The 22,676-nt window shown below is 34.6% G+C and overlaps 1 protein-coding gene across 2 annotated transcripts; it reads right to left on the bottom strand.

The window, feature by feature from the left end:
* Positions 1 to 15,228: 15,228 nt before the first annotated feature.
* LOC120148832 (auxin-responsive protein IAA13-like) lies at positions 15,229 to 17,008 on the bottom strand. 2 transcript variants are annotated; one of them, XM_039161839.1, is made up of 5 exons: positions 16,539 to 17,007; positions 16,142 to 16,437; positions 15,944 to 16,055; positions 15,680 to 15,741; positions 15,229 to 15,589 (listed from the first exon to the last, which is right to left on the bottom strand). In XM_039161839.1, exons 1-5 carry the CDS (start codon positions 16,895 to 16,897, stop codon positions 15,540 to 15,542), a joined length of 879 nt encoding a protein of 292 aa, XP_039017770.1. In that variant the 5' UTR covers positions 16,898 to 17,007; the 3' UTR covers positions 15,229 to 15,539. The 2 variants fall into 2 exon arrangements, with proteins under 2 accessions (XP_039017770.1, XP_039017771.1); XM_039161840.1 differs by having other exon boundaries at positions 15,527 to 15,589; positions 15,660 to 15,741; positions 16,539 to 17,008.
* Positions 17,009 to 22,676: the final 5,668 nt, after the last annotated feature.

Below are 22,676 nucleotides of genomic sequence, written 5' to 3'. Positions count from 1 at the left end.
AAGTCCATATTTTCATTTCAATAAATATTGTTTTCATTTTGTTACATTTTATAAGTTCTAATGTATTTTATATTTTTATTGACAAATCTTAATTTTAATATAGTTTCCCAAATATATTTGCTCCTAGTGGATGCTCCTACTGGGTCTAGAACTTATAGTCTAAAAGAATATGAAAGAACAAAAATGAGCTATTTGACTTGTAAGCCAAATATACTCTTTATATTTAATTTTGAATAGTAGCATTCTTTTTTAGGGTAAAGTATACAAATTGTCTCTTGACTATAGGATACTACTTTATTGAGTTATATGACTATTAAAAAGTTATAAAATGATCCACCGACTACAGAGAGTTACTTTGTTGAATCTCCCAACTATTAAAAGTTATAAAATGGTCACCTGACTATTCATTATGTCTTAAACTTGTCATTTTTCGTTAAAAATTAAAGGCAATCTAAGCTAGATTTTAACATATTGACTGAGATATGATAAAATCTGATCTCATAATCTCAAACGACTATCATATCTCAGTCCGCACGTTAACGTTCAGATCAGACGACTGTTAATTTTTTAACGGAAATGACAAGTTTGGAACATAATGAATAATCAAGTGACCATTTTGTAACCTGTAATAGTCGATGGAATACATAGATGTGGCTTTGAACTTTAAGAAATTATAAATTTATAACTCATTTCTTCAAAATGAAATACATAGATGTGGCTTTGAACTTTAAGAAATTATAAATTATTCCTTCAAAATCTAAATTTCTTTTCAATTAAGTCTTGAACATTAAAATTAAATATCTTTTAAGATCGGATTATTTTATATGAAACTTTTAGGCAAGGTGAGTGTTGAAAACATTTTTGTGTTTCGATATAACAAATTAGTTTAAATGAATTTTAAGATTTTACAAATGATTTTCTAAGTATATTTGATTCAATTAATCGAATATCAAATTATTACTCCAAGTCTTTTAAGATCAATTTCAAACCTTACTAAATGTGTAAAATTGTGTTTTATACTTAATATATTTTTGAAACAATTTTTACAAAGTATTTTGAACCAAAATCAAGCCTAAAATCAATTTTTCAGAGTGATGCACCGATGCATCAATCCATGCATCGATGCACCATGAATTAAATTGAACATCGAATGCATTTCATGCATCGATGCACATACCATGCACCGATGCACTGAGGATTTTATGAAAACATCGAATGCATTTGATGCATCGATGCACCAGCCATGCATCGATGCACTCTGGCTATTTTGAAACATCGAATGCACTTGATGCATCGATGCACTCTTAGTGCACCTGTAACCCCCTAGACCCGGCCTATGCGTTTCGACTAAGTCTAGTGGATCACATTATGATTATTAAAGACATTTTCCGAAATCGTTATTCCATCAATATAAAATCACATTATAAATAACATGAAATTATAAACAAATTATACTATTAAAATCCAACTCGTAAATATAGTACCAATAATATAATAATTTAAAACATGTCTTCAAATTCAATCACAATAAACCGAGCAGTAATAGAAAAAAGAGTCATTTATAAAATCCGATATTTAAAATAAGGTCCATGTCACCAAAATAAAGTCAACTTGCAAGATAAAAACATTACAATCTGATTTACTTCAAGAGATATGTTGATTCTCCAAGTGCTCGAACCGAGGTATCTAACCAACAGTATCTGAAAGGGGGAAAACATTTTCAAAAGGTGAGCTAGGCTCAGTGTGTCCCACATTTCCATAAAATGTCAATAGGTACAATCATAGTCCAGTAATCTCAAAATTCGTAAAAAAGTTTAACTTTTGAAAATCATAGTTTAAACCATTTTCTGGTACACCATCAGTAGTTCCCAAAATTTCCATATAGTTACTTTATGCACATAGCAAAAGAAAGCCGACTTAAGGATAGGCTCTAAAGCGTGTATCTTAAGCCCAAGTCATAAGTCCATATAGCTTACCCTAAGCACACAGCAAAGGAAAGCCGACCTAATGAAACATCTTGGGGCCCTCAAGAGTCACATTAGGCCTATTTAGCTTGATCAGAGCTACTCCATCGTAATTCAATTCCAAAATTCAATTGCACCGTGACATAAATTCCATAAATCCAAAAACATGGTATCATATACCATTTCAAAACAAAAATTAGATAGCAGCCATATTCCATAAATTGTCACATTAAATTGGTGCATCCATAAAATAACCAATGAATTCGGTACCACATATTAAAACCAATAAAATAGTTCAGTAATAAGTAGGGAACACACCTCGACAATAGATTCAAATAGCAAATCTACTGATTGCTAGTTTCACCACGCTCTGCTACAGTTTTCGAACGGGTGAATACTGGCACACGTGGTTTAACTGATCTAGAAGAGCTGGGTCGAGCTGTCGAACGATCCAGAGAGTCTCTTGTACCTTCAAACAATAATATTTATCAGTCCCAAATCCTATTTAATTGTTCAAAGCTAAACTTCTTAAGTATATAAGCATTTGTCGGGTTTGACTATCAATTTGAGGTATTTTGAGTCTGAATTTGGCCAAACGGATTGCGGAATCGGAATCAGGGCGTCGAAAAACATAAAGTATGACTTTTCGAAAATTCAAATTCTTGGTCAAAGTCAAAGTTAACCACTTTGACCGTCGATTTGGAGACCTTTGGGTTTGAATTTGACAAAACGGACCATGGAAACGGATTCGGCACGTCGAAAACTATCAGGATAGGTATACTCGGAAAAGCTTAACGATCGTTTAATTGCCGGTCAAAGCTGGTCAAAGTTCTGGTCAAATTGAACATTTACACAAATAGCACCCTTTTTAAAATATTTACCAAATAGCACCCATTTCGAATTAATTACCAGCATAGCACCAAACCGAATTATTTACCAGAATAGCACCAACACTGAATTATTTACCAGAATAGCACCAAAACCAAATTATTTACCAGAACAGCACCGAAGCCGAATTATTTACCAGAATAACACCGGTCAACGATCTGGTCGGGTAAACGGGTCGGGTCGTGACCGATCAAACCGGTCAAACCCTTAAGAAAACCGGTTGAACCGGTCACTCACTCGCCCTACGGCGGCGCGTGTGGCGCGTGAGGTGTCCTCCGGGGCTCTAAAAATTACGGAAAAATTTCTAAAAATTATTTTGAGCGTTTTCGAGATACTTACAAAGCTCGGTTCAAATTTTTGAACGTCGGAGAGCTTGAATTCATCAAATCGGGAAGTTTGACCGGTTCACCTCCCCACGCGCCGCCGCCGCCGGAGAAAAAGGGGAACACGGTGGACTCGGAACGGCACAAGGAACACGATGGTGGGAGGTGTAAACGGAGCAACGATCAGCGGTGAATTTAAGATTTTCTCGGCAATAGAGCTAACAAAACCGTCGCTACTTTGACTGGAAATTCCCGACTTTTGGTCGCGTTTCGCTTCAATTAATTTGAAGGGTTTGTTCCTCGCTCGATGATAAACACAACGGTGGTTTCAAAACAACGATCGGAATTCAGACTGCGTCGGAATCGAGTTTGGAAGTTGTGTGCGTGAGGAAGGATTTGTGAAATTGATTTCTGTTTTTCAAAACAGAAATCACGCATATAACAATTGCCTGCCGACACTCCAAGGTTAAATTCAGGGCTTGGTCCCTGAATTTTCTTTAACTTTAAAACAAGCTCCAAGTTTTAAAATCTTTCAATTCAGTCACAAATTTTTGCCAAATTTTCACAATTAAACCCTCAAATTTCAATTAAATATTATTTTGAAAATCGGGTTGTTATAATTCTCTCCCACTACAAGAAATTTCGTCCTCGAAATTTACCTTATGAAAATAGATGAGGAAATTGAGCCTCCATTAACTCCAACGTCTCCCAAGTAGCTTCTGAGGGACCTCGATTACTCTACTGAACCTTGACCATTGGAATACGCCTATTCCGAAGAACTCGTTCATCTCTCTCTAAGATCTGAATGGGCTCTTCCTCATATGACAAATCAGGTCTCAGGTCTACATCCTCAACCTGAATGATGTGATCTGGATCTGGATGATATCGCCTCAACATTGATACATGAAAGACATCATGAATACGACTGAGCTCAAAAGGCAACTCAAGCTGATATGCAACAGGTCCTACCCTCTTCAAGATACGAAATGGTCCAATAAATCTTGGACTCAATTTACCCTTACGCCCGAATCTCAATACTTTCTTCCAGGGTGAAACTTTTAAAAAGACCTGATCTCCCACTTCAAATTGTATATCCTTCCTTCTTTGATATGCATAAGATTTCTGCCTATCAAATGCCTCTTTCAGACGATCACAGATTAATCTGACTGTGTCCTCCGTCTCTCGCACTAACTCAGGTCCCAACGTTTTCCTATCACGCAACTCAGTCCAACAGATCGGAGTGCGACATTTACGCCCATAGAGTGCTTCATAGGGTGCCATACGAATGCTGGTCTGATAACTGTTATTGATCTCGATCAGAAATAATAGACAATGGAACACCATGCAATCTGACAATCTCTGAAATATACAATCTTGCCAGCTTATCTAAAGTGTAATTTACTCGCACAGGAATGAAGTGAACTGACTTTGTAAGTCTGTCAACAATCACCCAAACAGAATCTTTTTTCGAATGAGTCATAGGCAAGCCAGTAACAAAATCCATAGTAATACGCTCCCATTTCCATTCAGGAATCTTGATAGGCTGTAACAAACCTGATGGATGTTGATGTTCTGCTTAACTTGCTGACAAGTCAAACATCTAGGCACAAAGTCAGATATGTCTTTCTTCATACCAATCCAATAATACCTCTCTCAAATTCCGGTACATCTTATCTCTTCGGGGTGCATAGCATATGGAATACTATGAGCCTCAGTAAGGATAGTCTGCCTCAACTCAGCATCATCAGGCACACAATATCTACCTTTAAAGCATAAAACTTCATCCTGATTAATTGCGTAATCTGAGTTTGTCCCCTGCTCTACTTGCTCAAAGATGGAAAGCAAGGAGTATCAAGGGGCTGCTTAGCTTGATCTCATCAACCAAGGTCGGCTTAACTTGCATTCTGCTAACAAAGTGCCATCGTCATATAAATTTATCTTGGCCATTAAAGACTCAACTCCGATACCGTCTTTCGACTCAAAGCATCTGCTACAATGTTAGCTTTACCAGGGTGGTAATCAATCACGCAATCATAATCCTTTAGAAGCTCTAACCAGCGACGCTGTCTCAAATTAAGTTCTTCTGGGTCAGAAGATACTTTAAGCTCTTATGATCCGTGAAAATGAACACTTCTCTCCATAAAGATAGTGTCTCCAAATCTTCAAGGCAAAAATTACTGCTGCCAACTCTAAATCGTGAGTAGGATAGTTACTCTCATGCGGCCGCAGCTGACGGGATGCATAAGCCACCACCTTACTTTCCTGCATTAAAACACAACCAAGTCCTGAATGTGAAGCATCACTATACACTGTAAAATCCTTCCCGGACTCTGGTTGAATCAACACCGTGCTTGAGTCAAAACCGCCTTTAATTTCTCAAAGCTCTCCTGTTGTGCCTCGCCCCAGTCAAACGGCACATTCTTCCTTAACAACTTTGTCAAAGGAGAAGCAATGATCGAGAAGCCCTCAACAAAACGTCGATAATAACCAGCCAAGCCCAAGAAACTGCGGATTTCAGATACATTCTTAGGTCGTTTCCAATTCATAATAGCCTCTATCTTGCTGGGATCAACCTGAACACCTCGCGCAGAAAAATATGCCCCAGAAATGACACTTCTTGAAGCCAAAACTCACACTTGCTTAGTTTGGCATATAGACGATGCTCTCTCAAAGTCCGCAGATCGATCTTCAAATACTCGTCATGCTCTGCCTCTGTACGAGAATAGATCAGAATATCGTCAATGAAGACCACCACAAATTGATCCAAATATGGTCGGAACACCCGATTCATCAAATCCATGAAAGCTGCAGGAGCGTTCGTCAAACCAAAAGGCATCACTAAAAATTCATAATGACCATATCTAGTGCGAATGGTCGTTTTTGCAACATCAGATCCTTTAACTTTCAATTGATAATACCCCGAACGAAGATCAATCTTAGAGAATACAATAGCTCCTCGCAATTGATCAAATAAGTCATCAATCCTGGGTAGTGGGTATTTATTCTTTACCGTCATCTTGTTCAATTTCCGATAGTCAATACATAATCTTAGCGACCATCCTTCTTTTTCACGAACAGAACTGGAGCTCCCCATGGTGAAGAAGTACTAGGATAAATCCTCGATGAATAATTCTTGCAATTGGACTTTCAACTCCTTAAGTTCCTTTGGAGCCATACGATAAGGTGCCATAGAAATAGGTGAAGATCCCGGATAAGTCTCAATCTCGAACTCTACCTCTCTATCAGGAGGTAACCCAGGCAACTCCTCCGGAAAAATATCAGGAAACTCGCTAACTGTACGAATCTCCTCGATCGTGGACAATGCACCTTTGGTGTTCAAAATACAAGCAATGAAGGTCTCATATCCCTTCCGGATCATACGATCAATTTCCATCGCTGAAACTATATTGGAGAGATAACTACGCCGTTCACCAATTAACACAACAGTCCGACCATCTGAAGTCTTCAGAGTAGCCCGCTTGTATTCGCAATCCAGCTTTACCTTGTGTTTATTCAACCAATCCATTCCAAGAATTAGATCGAACTCCTCTAAAGGAAGTTCCATAAGATCAGCGAGAAAAATTTCTCCTGAACCTCGAGAGGACAACGCGGAATACTTTATTCACTAATACCGCTTGTCCTACTGGACTTGTAACTGTAACAGTATTTTCACTGTTCTCGATCGAAATCTGAAGGTTTCGAGATACTGAGCTCGATACATAGGAGTGAGTGGAGCCATTGTCCAATAATGCAAAGTATGGGGTAGAATAAATAGTAAATGTACCTGCAATAACCTCAGGCTCATCTCTGTCATCACGAAGTCTAGTTGTATAAACTAAAGCTGGCTGTCTAGCCTCAGAAGCTGTTGGCCCTCTATTTTGCTGAGGTCGGGCTCTACTGTCTGTCCTGGACGCTGATCCTCGAGTCTTTCATTGACTACGATCTCTAATTGGGGTCTGTACTGTAGTCTACAAACGCACAGGAGTTTGGGTAGTGGTCTGCTCAAACGAAACTAGCTGAGGACAATCCCTCCGATAATGACCACTAGATCCACACTGATAGCAAAGACCCATCTTCTTACGACACTCTCCTGAGTGTTGTTTACCACAATACTCACAAAGGGGCCCATTATAATACGACGAGTAACCACCTCGACTGCCAACTAACGGTGAGGATACTGCAGGCCTGAAACGTGTATTGCTTCTCTGAGGGGCTGAAGTACAAGTCCTCTTCCCGGACTGTGCTGATGACTCCATCGGGCCTGAAAATTTCTTAGATCGATCTTGATCAACACGCTCTCTACCAGAAGCTAAAACCTCCCCTCTTCCGCATCTTTGGCTCTGCCACCAGCACATCAAATATCTCATCCTGATGGGTTACAACTTGCCTACGCAGCTCGTATCTGAGTCCAAGGGCAAATTTACGACATCGATCTCTCTCCGTAGGTACCATACTAAATCCATACTTCAGCAACTTCAGGAATTCGATCTCATATTCAGAAACAGTCATGTCTCCCTGAACCAGGTCTTGAAACTGTTGTCGTCTCTGAGCTAAGTAGCGCTCTCCCAGAAAACGGCTCCGAAAGCGATCCTTAAAGAAATTCCAGGTCAAACGATCGGTAGGAACACTACTGGTCACTGACTCCCACCAAGTATAGGCATTGCCATCTAACATCGCCACAGCACCCTGATATCTCTTAGTTGAGTCCAAACCCAACTGATCCATGCGTCTCTATGTATCCTGGAGCCAATCCTCAGCTTCAGTAGGAGCTCCACCTATCTGTCCCCCAAAAGTTCTAACTCCATTGGCAATCAAAGTCTGCGAAATAGGAATCTCAGATACAACACCAGTAGCTCTGACTGCTCCCTATATTAACTGCAGAAATTGTCTACCAAAATTCTCATCCAAAGCAACTTCGGTAGACTCTGACTCAATATCGGTCGCTCCTATTATCGGTGTAGTCATGCCAATACCAGCGGTAGGAGGCAGATCTGTTGGGGTCGTAGGAGCATGATCACCTATCGGAGGTGGGGGATCTACCCGTATCTCATCGATCGGATCTGCGAATCTAGCCACTCGACCTCGTCCACGGCTAGTTCGACGACCACGTCTAGCACTCATTTTGATGGATCTCAAGTTTACTACAGAAGATAAACTAGGGTTAGATAAGCACTTGGAGTCTCAACATAGTTAAAATTAATAACTTTGTGACATGGCCTTAGTAACTCGTTTGTAAAATATTTCAAAACCGTATTTTCATGTGGACTATACACAGTCCGAGGGTTAAAAACCAAATGCTCTGTACCAATAAATGTAAACCCCTAGACCCGGGGCCTATGCGTTTCGACTAAGTCTAGTGGATCATTATGATTATTAAAGACATTTTCCGAAATCGTTATTCCATCAATATAAAATCACATTATAAATAACATGAAATTATAAACAAATTATACTATCAAAATCCAACTCGTAAATATAGTACCAATAATAATAATTTAATTTAAAACATGTCTTCAAATTCAAAATCACAATAAACCGAGCAGTAATAGCAAAAGAGTCATCATTATAAAATCGATATTTAAAATAAGATCCATGTCACCAAAATAAAGTCAACTTGCAAGATAAAAACATTACAATCTGATTTACTTCAAGAGATATGTTGATCCTCCAAGTGCTCGAACCGAGGTATCTAACCAACAGTATCTGAAAGGGGGAAAACATTTTCAAAAGGTGAGCTAGGCTCAGTGTGTCCCAACATTTCCATAAAATGTCAATAGGTACAAATCATAGTCCAGTAATCTCACAAATTCGTAAAAGAGTTAACTTTTGAAAATCATAGTTTAAACCCTTTTCTGGTACACCATCAGTAGTTCCCAAAATTATTTTCCATATAGCTTACTTTATGCACATAGCAAAAAGAAAGCCGACTTAAGGATAGGCTCTGAAGCTTGTATCCTTAAGCCCAAGTCAATAAGTCCATATAGCTTACCCTAAGCACACAGCAAAGGAAAGCCGACCTAATGAAACATCTTGGGGCCCTCAAGAGTCACATTAGGCCTATTTAGCTTGATCAGAGCTATTCCATCGTAATTCAATTCCAAAATTCAATTGCACCGTGACATAAATTCCATAAATCCAAAAACATGGTAATCATATACCATTTCAAAACAAAAATTAGATAGCAGCCATATTCCATAAATTGTCACATTAAATTGGTGCATCCAAAACAATAACCATGAATTCGGTGTACACATATTAAAACCAATAAAAAGTTCAGTAATAAGTAGGGAACACACCTCGACAATAGATTCAAATAGCAAATCTACTGATTGCTGGTTTCACCACGCTCTGCTACAGTTTTCGAACGGGTGAATACTGGCACACGTGGTTTAACTGATCTAGAAGAGCTGGGTCGAGCTGTCGAACGATCCGGAGAGTCTCTTGTACCTTCAAACAATAATATTTATCAGTCCCAAATCCTATTTAATTGTTCAAAGCTAAATTTCTTAAGTATATAAGCATTTGTCGGGTTTGACTATCAATTTGAGGTATTTCGAGTCTGAATTTGGCCAAACGGATTGCGGAATCGGAATCAGGGCGTCGAAAAACATAAAGTATGACTTTTCAAAAATTCAAATTCTTGGTCAAAGTCAAAGTCAACCACTTTGACAGTCGATTTGGAGACCTTCGAATTCGAATTTGACAAAACGGACCACGGAAACGGATTCGGCAAGTCGAAAACTATCAGGATAGGTATACTCGGAAAAGATTAACGATCGTTTAATAGCTGGTCAAAGTTCTGGTCAAAGGAGGTCAACAAACTGTTGAACATTTTACACAAATAGCACTCTTTTTAAAATATTTACCTAAACAGCACCATTTCGAATTAATTACCAGAATAGCACAAAAACCGAATTATTTACCAAAATAGCACCAAAACTGAATTATTTACCAGAATAGCACCAAAACCGAATTATTTACCAGAATAGCATCGAAACTGAATTATTTACCAGAATAGCACCGGTCAACGGTCAACGATCGGGTCGGGTCAACGGGTCGGGTCGTGACCGGTCAAACCGGTCAAACCCTTAAGAAAACCGGTTGAACCGGTCACTCACTCGCCCTACGGCGGCGCGTGTGGCGTGTGAGGTGTCCTCCGGGGCTCTAAAAATTACGGAAAAATTTCTAAAAATTATTTTGAGCGTTTTCGAGATACTTACAAAGCTCGGTTCAAATTTTTGAACGTCGGAGAGCTCGAATTCATCAAATCGGGAAGTTTGACCGGTTCACCTCCCCACGCGCCGCTGCCGCCGGAGAAAAAGGGGAACACCGGTGGACTCGGAACGGCACAAGGAACACGATGGTGCGGGAGGTGTCGTAAACGGAGCAACGATCAGCGGTGAATTTAAGATTTTCTCGGCGATAGAGCTAACAAAACCGTCGCTACTTTGACTGGAAATTCCCGACTCTTGGCCGCGTTTCGCTTCAATTAATTTGAAGGGTTTGTTCCTCGCTCGATGATGAACACAACGGTGGTTTCAAAACAACGATCGGAATTCGGACGGCGTCGGAATCGAGTTTGGAAGTTGTGTGCGTGAGGAAGGATTTGTGAAATTGATTTCTGTTTTTCAAAACAGAAATCACGCATATAACAATTGCCTGCCGACACTCCAAGGTTAAATTCAGGGCTTGGTCCCTGAATTTTCTTTAATTTTAAAACAAGCTCCAAGTTTTAAAATCTTTCAATTCAGTCCCAAATTTTCACCAAATTTTCACAATTAAACCCTCAAATTTCAATTAAATATTATTTTGAAAATCAGGTTGTTACAGCACCGATGCACTGAGAGTCCAACGGTCAAAATATTTGAATTTTACACTGATGCACCGATGCACCTAGGGTATGCATCGATGCACTGACGCTCCCAACTGCTTTAATTAATTGTTTTCACACTTAAACGGCTCTATTGACTCCACTAATCATCCCCAACGTTCATAATCATTTGAAGGTGTATTTAAACAAGCTTAGAAGCCATTGATCAAAAACAAGAAACAACAAGCAACTAGAATCAAGAGAATCAAAGAGAAAGCATCAAACCTCAAGTTTGAGCATTTCAAGATTTTTTCATTCAATATTCATTTTGCTTTCAAGAACACTACTTGTATCATTGTGTTCATTCTTGAGTATTCTTTCTTTGTTCTAGAATTGTGCAAACAATTTACCTTGTGAGGATTTCCTTGTAAGTTTGCAAATTTGTAATATTTCTTTGAAAGAGTGTTCTCAAGAATTGGGGTTATTCTTGAGGGTGTTGTAAGGTTATCTCTTTGGCCTCAAAAGAAATAACAAATTAGTAAATTTGTTGGAAAATCCTTAGTGTGGATAGCTAAGGTAGTGGACGTAGACTTTGGTTGAGAAAGTCGAACCACTCTAAATCGTTGTGCAAATCTTTTCAATTTTCTGCAAAAGCTTCCACCGAAATTTTTAATTGCCAATTCTCCCCCCTCTTGGCGATTCTTCGATCGATTAACTCAACAGAGTGAAACTCAACTTGACTCAAAAAAATTAAATTTTTCGACTCAACTTGACTAGTAATTTCATAAACTCAATTCGTCTTAAAAAATTCAAATAGAGTTTAAGTTATAAAATATGAGTTGAATAACTCAATAACTCGATATTGTTAACAATTAGTGGATTAATCTTAAGTTCAAGTCGAGTCTCTCAACTATGCATGATAAATGTATATTACATATGAAAAAAATGAATAAGTATATATGTATATAGTATATGGTTATAGAAAGTTATTTAAGTTGAAATCAATTAGTACCATAACATTATCAAAATTTTAATTAAATTTAAACAGAAACTTGAACAACTCGACACGATTCAAATTTCATAAACTTAAATCGACTAATTTTTTTCATAAACTCTAAAATACTATTATAATATTTTAAAATATTTATAGGTTTATTAATCTTGGGTAAATATATGGTAATATTTTTTTTCAAAGATAACTCTCAATCATTTGACATTGAACTCACACCCCTGACATTCATGGTGTTGAACTCGAGACCTAAAGGAATAACAACAATTCATTTACCACCGAAATTGCTTGGTTCGTACTACTTTTTCTTTTAATGAAAATAATATTTATAACATAAATTATTAACTTATTTTAATTTATACTTTTAAATTAAAATTATTGTTATTTATTATCATATAATATGTAAATTGGACCTTTATAATGTTGTCTAGGCCAAATATATTCATAAACCCTAATAGAAGAATTGTTGAAGATGCATACTTAGGGAAGTGTTATATTCAAAACCATTAAGTCTCTTAATACTATTTTTTAACTTACAAGACTTAAATTTAAAATATTACTTTATAATAATTCTAAATCATAATTTTATACCACCATAGTAATTCATATATCATCAATACTTATATAAAATATTATGATTAGAATAATTGAGACTTACGAATTTTGCATTTAAGTATAACTAGAAAATATCGTAAGTTATTCATATCAATATACACATCGAATCATATTTTAAGTCACTTTATATACTAGATTATTATATATAAGGGTTTGTGAATAGTCCTTAGACTTATTCGAAATATATAATTAGATGTATGTATTGACATAAAAAGTTTACTATGTTTCCTAATTACATTTAGATATGAAATTCGTAATTCTCGACTAATCCAGTAGGAATATTTTATATAAGTATTAATGATATCACTATATGTTATATGTATATACTATGTATAATATATATATTTTAATATTTTTAATAATTTATAATGTATGATTTTATACCTTGTGATATATTTTTTTAGTTTTTAATACATTTTTAAAACTTGTAGTAAATAATTCTTTATTCTTAGTAATTTATATTTAATTTTTTAAAATTTAAAATTTTGAATAATTTTTATTTTTCTAAAAAAAATAAATAAGCTCTTAACTTTTTTAATAAAAAACTAATTTAACAATTGAAATCGACCAAAATAAACTAATTCAATCTATCTACCACATGAACTGCCACCATGAACTGTCACGTTAGTACCATAAATTATTATGTCAACATCACAACGGTCAACGATGGAAACTATTGGTAAAAAGATCACATTTAGAGTTTTTTTCCCTCTAAATTTGAGGGATATATTGAGTACACAAATAGTTTAAGGGCCACCGTGACTTATTTGGATAAAATTTAAAGGCCTCAAATACTATTAAACCAAAAAATTATAAATTTATAAATTATAAAATAAGCACACATTCGATAGCAAAGCAAGGCTGAAACTGTAATTTGATTAAAAAAATCACTTGAAATTTTTAAAAGTATACTTCAAACACATTTAAATTTATACATATTTGCGATAAATTTTAAAAACAATGTCATTTTGCGAGGATAATTTATGGAATAGTCTCCTAAATTATTAAAGTATGATTTCATATATCATTCGAATAAGAAGATATTCTTTTTAATATTAAAATGAATTTTAATATTTTTTTACTAAAATTATATTAATTTTCAAAGCTCTAAATTTAATATACTTATTTATTAGTTAACACCATGCATCATTAACATTAGTATTTTCACTTATTTTATACATTTATATTTATTATAATCATTCATGGTATTTAATAATTATGGTTTCTTTGCATATTTGGTTTTACTAAAAAAAATATCAAGCTAATGTTCTTTTATTAGATGATTAACGAGATAATTTCCAAAATAATTAGAGTTCGATCTTTATTAAATTTTTCGAAGTAGAATATCATTTTTAAAGAAAAGAGATCGAATGAATTATATTGTTTAGTTTTAAAAAAGGAAACAATCAAGATTTTTTTTTATAAAATTCACTCATTTAAATTAATTTCAATTTATAAAAGATCGTAAAAATTTAAGAAGAGTTTAGAAAACTCATATATAAATATAAAATATAATTCTTAAAATATTTTCAAAATTTTAATATATTCATATCCGATAATGTGAGTGCCGATGATTATTAGGGGAACAATGTCATTGATGGTTGTAACTGCAGCACTCAAGTTTAGACAATGATGCTTCTGAAGACAAAAGCAACAATGCATTAAATGATGGGTAGTTTGTGCAACGGTTTAATCTAAAATTATTTATCAAGAATTTTAAATTTAAGATATTATTTGATCTAACTTAAAAAATTATACAATTTGTAATAATTTCAAGATATAATGTGAAAGATAGTCTCAATTTTATCAAAACGGTCATTTTAACTCGTATTCTTTTTTAGAGCATTTTGATTTCTCATGTTTCACTTTAAGACAAAAAGTTTTCTCTAGAGATGAAAATCATTAGTTAAAACACAATTAATGTTCTAAAATATGAGTCTTTTGTAACTTGAAATGAAACGATAAGGACTAAAATACCAAAAAAAAAAAAAGAATAAGGAACAAGGTATTATTTATCAAATGTTAGGAGTCTTTTTGTCTTAAAATGAAATTTTAGTGGTCAAAACGCTCCAAAAAAAATAGAATATGGATAAAATGACTATTTAGTAAATGATAGGAGGTAATTTTGACATTATGCCTAACTTCAGTTGCAACTAAGAATGTTACATTACGATGAATTTTAACATAAAATGTTGCTTCTCTATTCCAAACTCAAAAAATTTACATAATTAGTAATAATTTCGGGAGAATATCGTAGTGGTAACTTTTTAAGTTGCAACCGGAATAATTATACAAGATTTGTTGTGAAAAACATAATATTTTCAATTTCAACATAATATGTTACCCAAATTACTATAAAGAGTTTCGTCCTCGGTAAGTTTTTCGATTACAACTGATTTCTAATCTTTTAACAGATTATATTTTAGATTCATCCGTTAACTACACATACGAAGCTGAGATGACAAAACACTCGAGAACTGAAATATAGAGAAAAACATAGCCAATCAAGAGAATGGAAACACTTTTAAATCAAATCACACAACTTTTCTTTCTATGATCACAAAAATGTAAAAACTTTAGCTGCAATTTTATAGCAGCAAACTAAAAACACTCTCCAGATTTGGAGATAGTCCCGTATTTACAGTATGACAAAACAGCTTTCAGTCAAAGGTTGCTGGATTGTATATGATCATGGCACTGTATAAGAGTGAAAAACTAGACCTAAAAAAACAAAACCAACCAAAAAAACAGCAGCGAGAATCATGTAAAGATTCGAGGACGATGACTCTAACATGCGGTGAGGAACGAATCTCGAGCGTGATGTCGATATTCAGCTCACCTTCTCTAATTTGCTTTAACTTCAGTGTTCAACCTGTGGAGTTTTTTTTTCTTCTTTTTCATTTTTTTATGGAATATCAGCGATGATGTGACTAAATGGGCTTGCTTCTTTGCCTTCCATTGCTTTCATTGAATCTCGGGGCTGCAACAAATGCGAAACAGGATTTAGAAACCGAAGAACAGAACCGAAAATGGAATCGAGAATCTTTTGCTATGTTTTACTTATACATACCAAGTCCATTAGCCTCAGAGGTCCTCATGATTCGAAGCCTTCGAACTGAGCTGACAAACATCCTGAAACATCACAAGAAACCAACGCATACTATAAGCATCATTAGCATGGAAATCAACAATCGAATCGAACTACTTCCAATTCATTTTCTGGCTGCTGCTGTTGGTTTTGATTAAACTTAAGTGTACCAATCAACTTCATATCTATATGAATGGACAATTACAATTAGCTAAAGCAAGAATTACATTCATTCATATTTCATACCTCCATGGGACATCTCCTACAAGCATCCAGTCCCCCTCTTTGTCTTCATAAGTCAAAACAAATTCAGATGATCCATCCAAAAGCTTAGAAGCCATTGTTGATGGTTCCTTCTCTGCACCGGTAAAACCGGGTTTAATCGCATTAGCATCTTAATACAAAGCAGAGAAGAGCACTATAACAGAACTAAAGATGAATTACCAACTGAATTAGCAGATCTAAGGAACATATCTTCAAGTTCCTGAGCCAAGCTCTCATAGGAAGAATGAGAATTCAAATTAACTTTCCTTCCTATTGGAATCCCGTCCATATTCACCTTAACAAACCCAAGATGGCCTTTCTCATTAACAGTTGAACTGATTTGTTTACCATTGTAATTGTGTTTCTTCTTCAAATCATCTTTGGGTTTATCTTCTTCATCACCTCTCTGTGCCTTTGCTTGGTTCACCAAGCTGTTCACCCTATAAGCTCTTATGGGTGGCCACCCCACAACTTGGCTGCTTGCAATATCAAGCATTAAAATGAACAATATTAATACTAGAAAGAATTTCTTCAAACATGTTATAGGCATAACAGATATTGATAAAACAAGTGGTACCTGACAGCAGTAGGGGAACCACTGTCATGGGACACAGACTCAGCAGATCTCTTGGTCCCAGAAACAGCAACAGAAGAAGGACCGCCATTGTTTGTTCTTTGAGAAACAACTGAAGAAGGGAAGTCCTTTGCAGTCAAGATTCTGCCACACTCTCCCCATGAAGAATTAGAAGCCTTGGTCTTCCCTGTAGAACAGCCGCCGCCACCAAGGCTCAGCCCCAAGCCCAACTCCAACTCACTCTCAGCCTCAGAAACAACCTCCACTTTAGACAACACCGCAGATTCATTTGTCGAAACCCCAGAAGAACTACCACCGTTACCGCCACCGCCACCGCCAAGTAAAACTAACCCACCTTCCATCACTAAACAAGGAAAGAAACCCAAAGTTCAAGACTGGTTACAAGTGAAGAAAAAACAGAATCTTTAGCTAGTTTTAACAGAGCAAAATGGAAGAAACAAGGCTTTTCTTTTCCTTGAGGGGGTATAGGAGAGGGCAAAAAGAAGGGTCTAGGGAAGGTGGATGAAGTGATGATGTGGGGCCCATATGTCTGGTAGTGCGCCTAGCACCTCTCACCGGAAACCACTTTCTTTACTTTAGGAAAAAGAAGAAGAAAAAGACATGGTTTTTTCCCTAGACATGATCATGTCTCTTTAGAATCTAGTTTTCCTGATGTTTGTTGAAAAATATAGAGGCAAAAGAGAGAAAAAAAGAAGAAGAAGAAACTGTTGCTGTGGAGCCCAGAGTGAGGGATATGGCGTATTTACTTAACTGATACCTTTTATCAGTAATATTTTTTTTAACATATGTTGATTAATATTTTTTGAAGTAGTATCTTTTCGCTAACGTGGAGCAAAGATGCATTTTCGATGACGTGTTTTTACGAGATTCTGATGACTCGGATGTCACGTGTGGAAGGCGCATCCCCGAAGACGCGTCTTCTATTTGGGTTCTGCTGAGTCATATGCCACGTTGATATTTCTTTTAATAATAAAGATTTTATTTTTATTTTTATTATAAATAATTAATAGAGAAAATAAATTCAGTGATCAAAAATCCCAGATAATATACGATTTTGACCAATTTTTTTTGGATTTGCGAAAATGACCAACAAAATCGCAATGTGATCCTCTAATTCGCATTGCGATCTCCACTATCGCAAATTCGCGTTGCGATAATTGAAAATTGCGTTGCGATAGTTGAAAATCGCGTTGCGATTTTCCATTTCGCGTTGCGATAGTTGAAAATCGCGTTGCGATTTTCCAGTTCGCGTTGCGATAGTCTACAGTTGTCGTTGCGATTTTCCAAATTCGTTGTGATAGTAAAAAAAAGATTTTGTTTCTTAAAAATTTTCTCTAAAAAGATAGTATCCACGCGGACGTGTCGAAGACACGTATTACCACGACCACGACCACGACCACGACCACGACCACGACCACGACCACGACCCCGACCACGACCCGACCCGACCCGACCCGAGACGGACGGCGGCGTGCGAGAGTCCCTTTTGTTCTCTATCACTCAACAAGAAAGTGGGAAAGCCAAGCCTTAAATACCATTCCCAATAGTGTTTCCAATACTATGTGGGATTTGAGCATTACCAACACTTGTTCCCAATACTATGTGGGATTGAGCCTTAAATAGTGATATTATTTTTGAATGTTTTGCTTAAAATTGTAATAATCGCGATTGATTGTAGATTGACTTTTAATTATGACATATTTAATCGTATAATACTAATGCAATTGGTTGCTGATTCAGTTATTTTAAGGTGCATGATTGTTAATTGTTTCCTGAATAATCACATTGTATTGGAAACAAGTGTTGGTAATGCTCAATCCCACATAGTATTGGAAACACTATTGAGAATGATATTTAAGGTTTGGTTTTCCCACTTCCTTGTTGAGTGATAGAGAACAAGGGGGACTCTCGCGCGCCGCCGCCGCCGCCGTCTCATCTCAGGTCGTGGTCGTGGTCGTGGTCGTGGTAATACGTGTCTTCGACACGTCCGCGCGGATACTATATTTTTAGAGAAAATTCTTAAGAAACAAAATCTTTTTTTTTTTAACTATCGCAACGAATTTGGAAAATCGCAACGACAACCGTAGACTTTCGCAACGAATTTGAAAAAATCGCAACAACATTGTAGACTATCGCAACGCGAAATGGAAAATCGCAACGCGAAATGCAACGCGAATTTACAATAGTGGAGATCGCAATGCGAATTAAAGATCGCATTGCGATTTTGTTGGTCATTTTCGCAAATTCAAAAAAAGTTGGTCAAAATCGTATATTATCTGGGATTTTTGGTCACTGAGGTTATTTTCTCTAATTAATATGTTATGTAAAGTGTTTTTTATTATCGATCTATTAATTTTATCAGTTAATTATTTAAATGTTATCAATCTAGTCATTTGTTATCAATATTTAAATAAAATATTGATGCATAAGTTAATAAAATTAGTATAATTACACATTTAATCTTCAATAGTTACATATTTTATCAAATTAGTTTTACTTTTAATTTGTTGGAGAATTTGAGTTATATAAGAGAGGAGAAGATGATTTTGGTATGAAAAATGAGGGAGGGGTGATGGGGTTTATATAGGGGAGGAGGAGGGATAGTTGGGGAAAAACGGATGGGGCATTTATGACATTTAATAGAAGGCGCGTCCTCGGGGATGCGCCTTCCACACGTGGCATCCAAGTCACAGAATCTCGGGAAAGCGCGTCCCCGGGGATACGCCTTTGCGCCACGTCAGCCAAATGATGCTACTTCGAGAAATATTGATCAACGGGTATTAAAAAGAGAATATTATAGACAAAATGTGTCAATTAAGTAAATACGCCTAATAAAAGTAACAAAGTTTAAGAATGTCAGATGTTTTTGGTCTGATTGTCGACATTCCAGCTCTTCTGGGTGTGAATGTGAACTGTCGTTTTTCTTTTCTTTTACTATTTTTTAGAAAATTATCCGTAATTTTATTCTCTTTTATTTTACTCACTTAAATTTAAAAGTTTTTAATTTTTTCATTAAATTTTTGAATTTTTTTGTCACTCCATCTTTAAATAGTTTACGACATTAAAATGATGTTTTTTTTTAAAAAATTTAAAAATTTACCAAAATGACATTGTTTTGTATTTATGTAACAATCCATTTATAAAGCCGTTAGTGAGAAATCGATTGAGTGATAAAAAACTCAATATATTAAATTCAGTGAAAAAATTAAAAAAAATTTAAAATACAATAAGTGAAATTGAAAAGAGAGTAAAATTTAGTTATCAAATTTGTAATTTACCCTTTTTTAAGTTCGAAGTATGTTACATTTATTCTACTGTTTAGTATTCCCCCCACCGTATCTGAATTTCTTTCTTTCTTTTTAATATGTTTTACCATGTTAAAAATAAAAAGTATATAAACGGTATTTTAATTATAAGGTATTATTTTATTTAGTTCTTCCATGTTAAAAAGTTATAAAGTGGTTTTTTTATTATAAGGCATAACTGCGTTGATTTTTTTAATTATTAAAAGCTATAAAATAGTCGTCAAATTATTTTACGTTTTAAACTCGTTCTTTTTTGCTAAAAAATTGGCGGTTGTTTGAGTTAGATGTTAACTTGTTGACAGTGATATAATAAAATTTGATTTTAGAATCGTTTGAGTTGTATTTTGTGGATCAACTATTTGTTTATATTATATCGTCGAGTCAGTACTTGAAAGCAACGTCAGTGCCAATAGACATCATTAAAATTTGATTTTATTATATCTTAGTCAACAAGTTAACGTCCAACTCAGACGATTGTCAATATTTTAACAAAAAGGACAAGTTTTGGAACATATGAATAGTCAAATGGTCCTTTTGTAACTTTTAATAGTCAAGGGACTCAACAAAGCAACGCCCAATAGTCGAGGGACCATTTGTATACTTTACTCTATTACATAGTTTTTGTTTTGGTCAAATATATTTTTCAAAATTATATCTAATGTTATGTTTTGATTTTGTTTTGATCATTCAAAAAATTACTAGTGATGTTGATGTGATATTTTTTTAATTACTTTTCAATGTTAACATGACATTTCTTTATAGAGACATGTTACAATTACTAACAATTTTTTTAACGACAAGTGATTAAAATATAAACAAAGCGTATCATTAGGTGTGGTTTTAAGAAAAATAATAGTTAAGTGATTAAAACATAAACTAAACAATATGTGGGTGACCAAATATATAATTTACCCTATAGATATATTAATATGTTTGCACCAAGAATGTTTCACTCATACTAAAAACATTAATTATATAAATTATAATAAAATTGACTTGAAACAAAAAATTATGAGTTTAATTGAATTGATTTTAAGATTAAAATTTTAAATTTAATTAATAAAGTAAAAAATCAAATCTAAAATGTCAATGAGTGTTGATACAAGTTATTATGATTAAGAAATTTGAGCTTGTGAGACCAAGTTTGAATCCTACCACCGTCACTCTTGGTAGGTAATTTGTAAATTCTTATGTAAATTTCAATTGGGTCTTAAGTATACCATGACTCTGGACTAGAAGAGCCACCCTTGAACTAAACTTTTTTTTTACCAAAAAAATAATAATAATCAAATCCAAACCTTGTTTATTATATTATTAAAAAAACGCATGATATATACATACTTTCTTCTACCGACAAAATATATTAAGAACATCCTTTAATTTCAGTTAAAGGTTTGCTTTTTTGTCTCCAGTAAATCTTTATAATTTTAAAAGTATTTCAAGGATAAATTATGTTTATTTAATTTGTTAATTAAAAATAGAGTTAGAATCCACTTATATAATGTAATATTCTATTAATTTTATACTGATTTAGGATTGTTAGATGAGTGTGAATAGATTGATGAGATTAATTTTTTTTTGGTAGTGAATATTTCTACTGTTAATCTCAGTTGTCTATTTTCAGTCATCCAACAATCCTAAATATATGTAAAATTAAAGAAGTTTTACACTATATAATTAGGGATGATAATTTAACTCGAAATTGATAGATTCTAAGCTGATCCGATCCAATAGGATTGTTTTTTTTATAAAAAAAAATTCAGGTTCGGGCCTGCTCATGTCGACTTTTGTAAAAAATAGTGAAGTCGAGTCGAGTTTAGGTGGAGGGTAAAAAAATTGACCTGACCCAAGGGTAATAGTATAATTTCTTCAAATAAATTTATGGATAATTACTATAATACCCTATCTCTCCATTTTTTTAATTAAGTCTTTATTTTATATCGGGTAAGATTAGATTTATACTCTAAAAAATCGGGTCGGAGTCGAGTGGAGGATATATTTTTTCAGATCGAATCGGGTCGGTTGGAAGATATATATTTTCGAACAAGGTTAGGTAGAGAGTATACATTTTCCAGGTCGAATCCGATTCGAGTGAAGTGTATATTTTTTGATTCATGTCGGATTAATAAAAAACTTGACTGAACTCGACCCGTTGCCGTACTTGTATATAATTGAATCATTATGTTTTATTAAAAGGGTTTTGATAAATAAAAAAGTGCATATGATTTGGTCATTGAATTGACAAAATATGCATTCTTTTTATTAAAGAAAGCTCTCAAGTAAAATAGTAAATCTTGTTCACGCTTTGAGACCTAAAACATATACATGATGATTAATGTAGGGAAAGATGGGTTTAAGATATATAATTAATTATTTAAAATTTAATTTCAATTGAAAAGAAAAAAAACCCAATATTCTTAAATGATAATTATGATAATCAAAACAAGAAAATGGATTTTTTTTTGTTGTCCTCATGTAATTCTAAAGTTTCATCTTGACTAATTTAAATCTATCTGCGTCACATATCTGGTTTTGGTGGGTGAGTCTCACAGCAAGAATTTTCTGCATATACAAGAACTCGAACTAAAGATCTTGTTTAAGCGGTATCAAGTTGATTACTATTTGAACCACCCGTTGATTAAGAAAAAGGTTTTTAATTAGAGCTTAGGTGTTAAAAATAAATAAAGCAAAATGGGTTTAAAGCGTAAAGGCATAGAGTCTTTTACAAGTCCAAATAAAAAAAAGATATTATAATTATCAGAACTCATATCTTTTTAATTCCCTATATATTTTGTTGTCTACTATTTCAACGACA

This window comes from Hibiscus syriacus, unplaced genomic scaffold (genome assembly GCF_006381635.1).
Source record: "Hibiscus syriacus cultivar Baekdansim isolate YM2019G1 unplaced genomic scaffold, ASM638163v2 tig00110987_pilon, whole genome shotgun sequence".
NCBI classification, from domain to species: domain Eukaryota; kingdom Viridiplantae; phylum Streptophyta; class Magnoliopsida; order Malvales; family Malvaceae; genus Hibiscus; species Hibiscus syriacus.
This window is presented reverse-complemented; position numbering and strand designations above follow the sequence as displayed.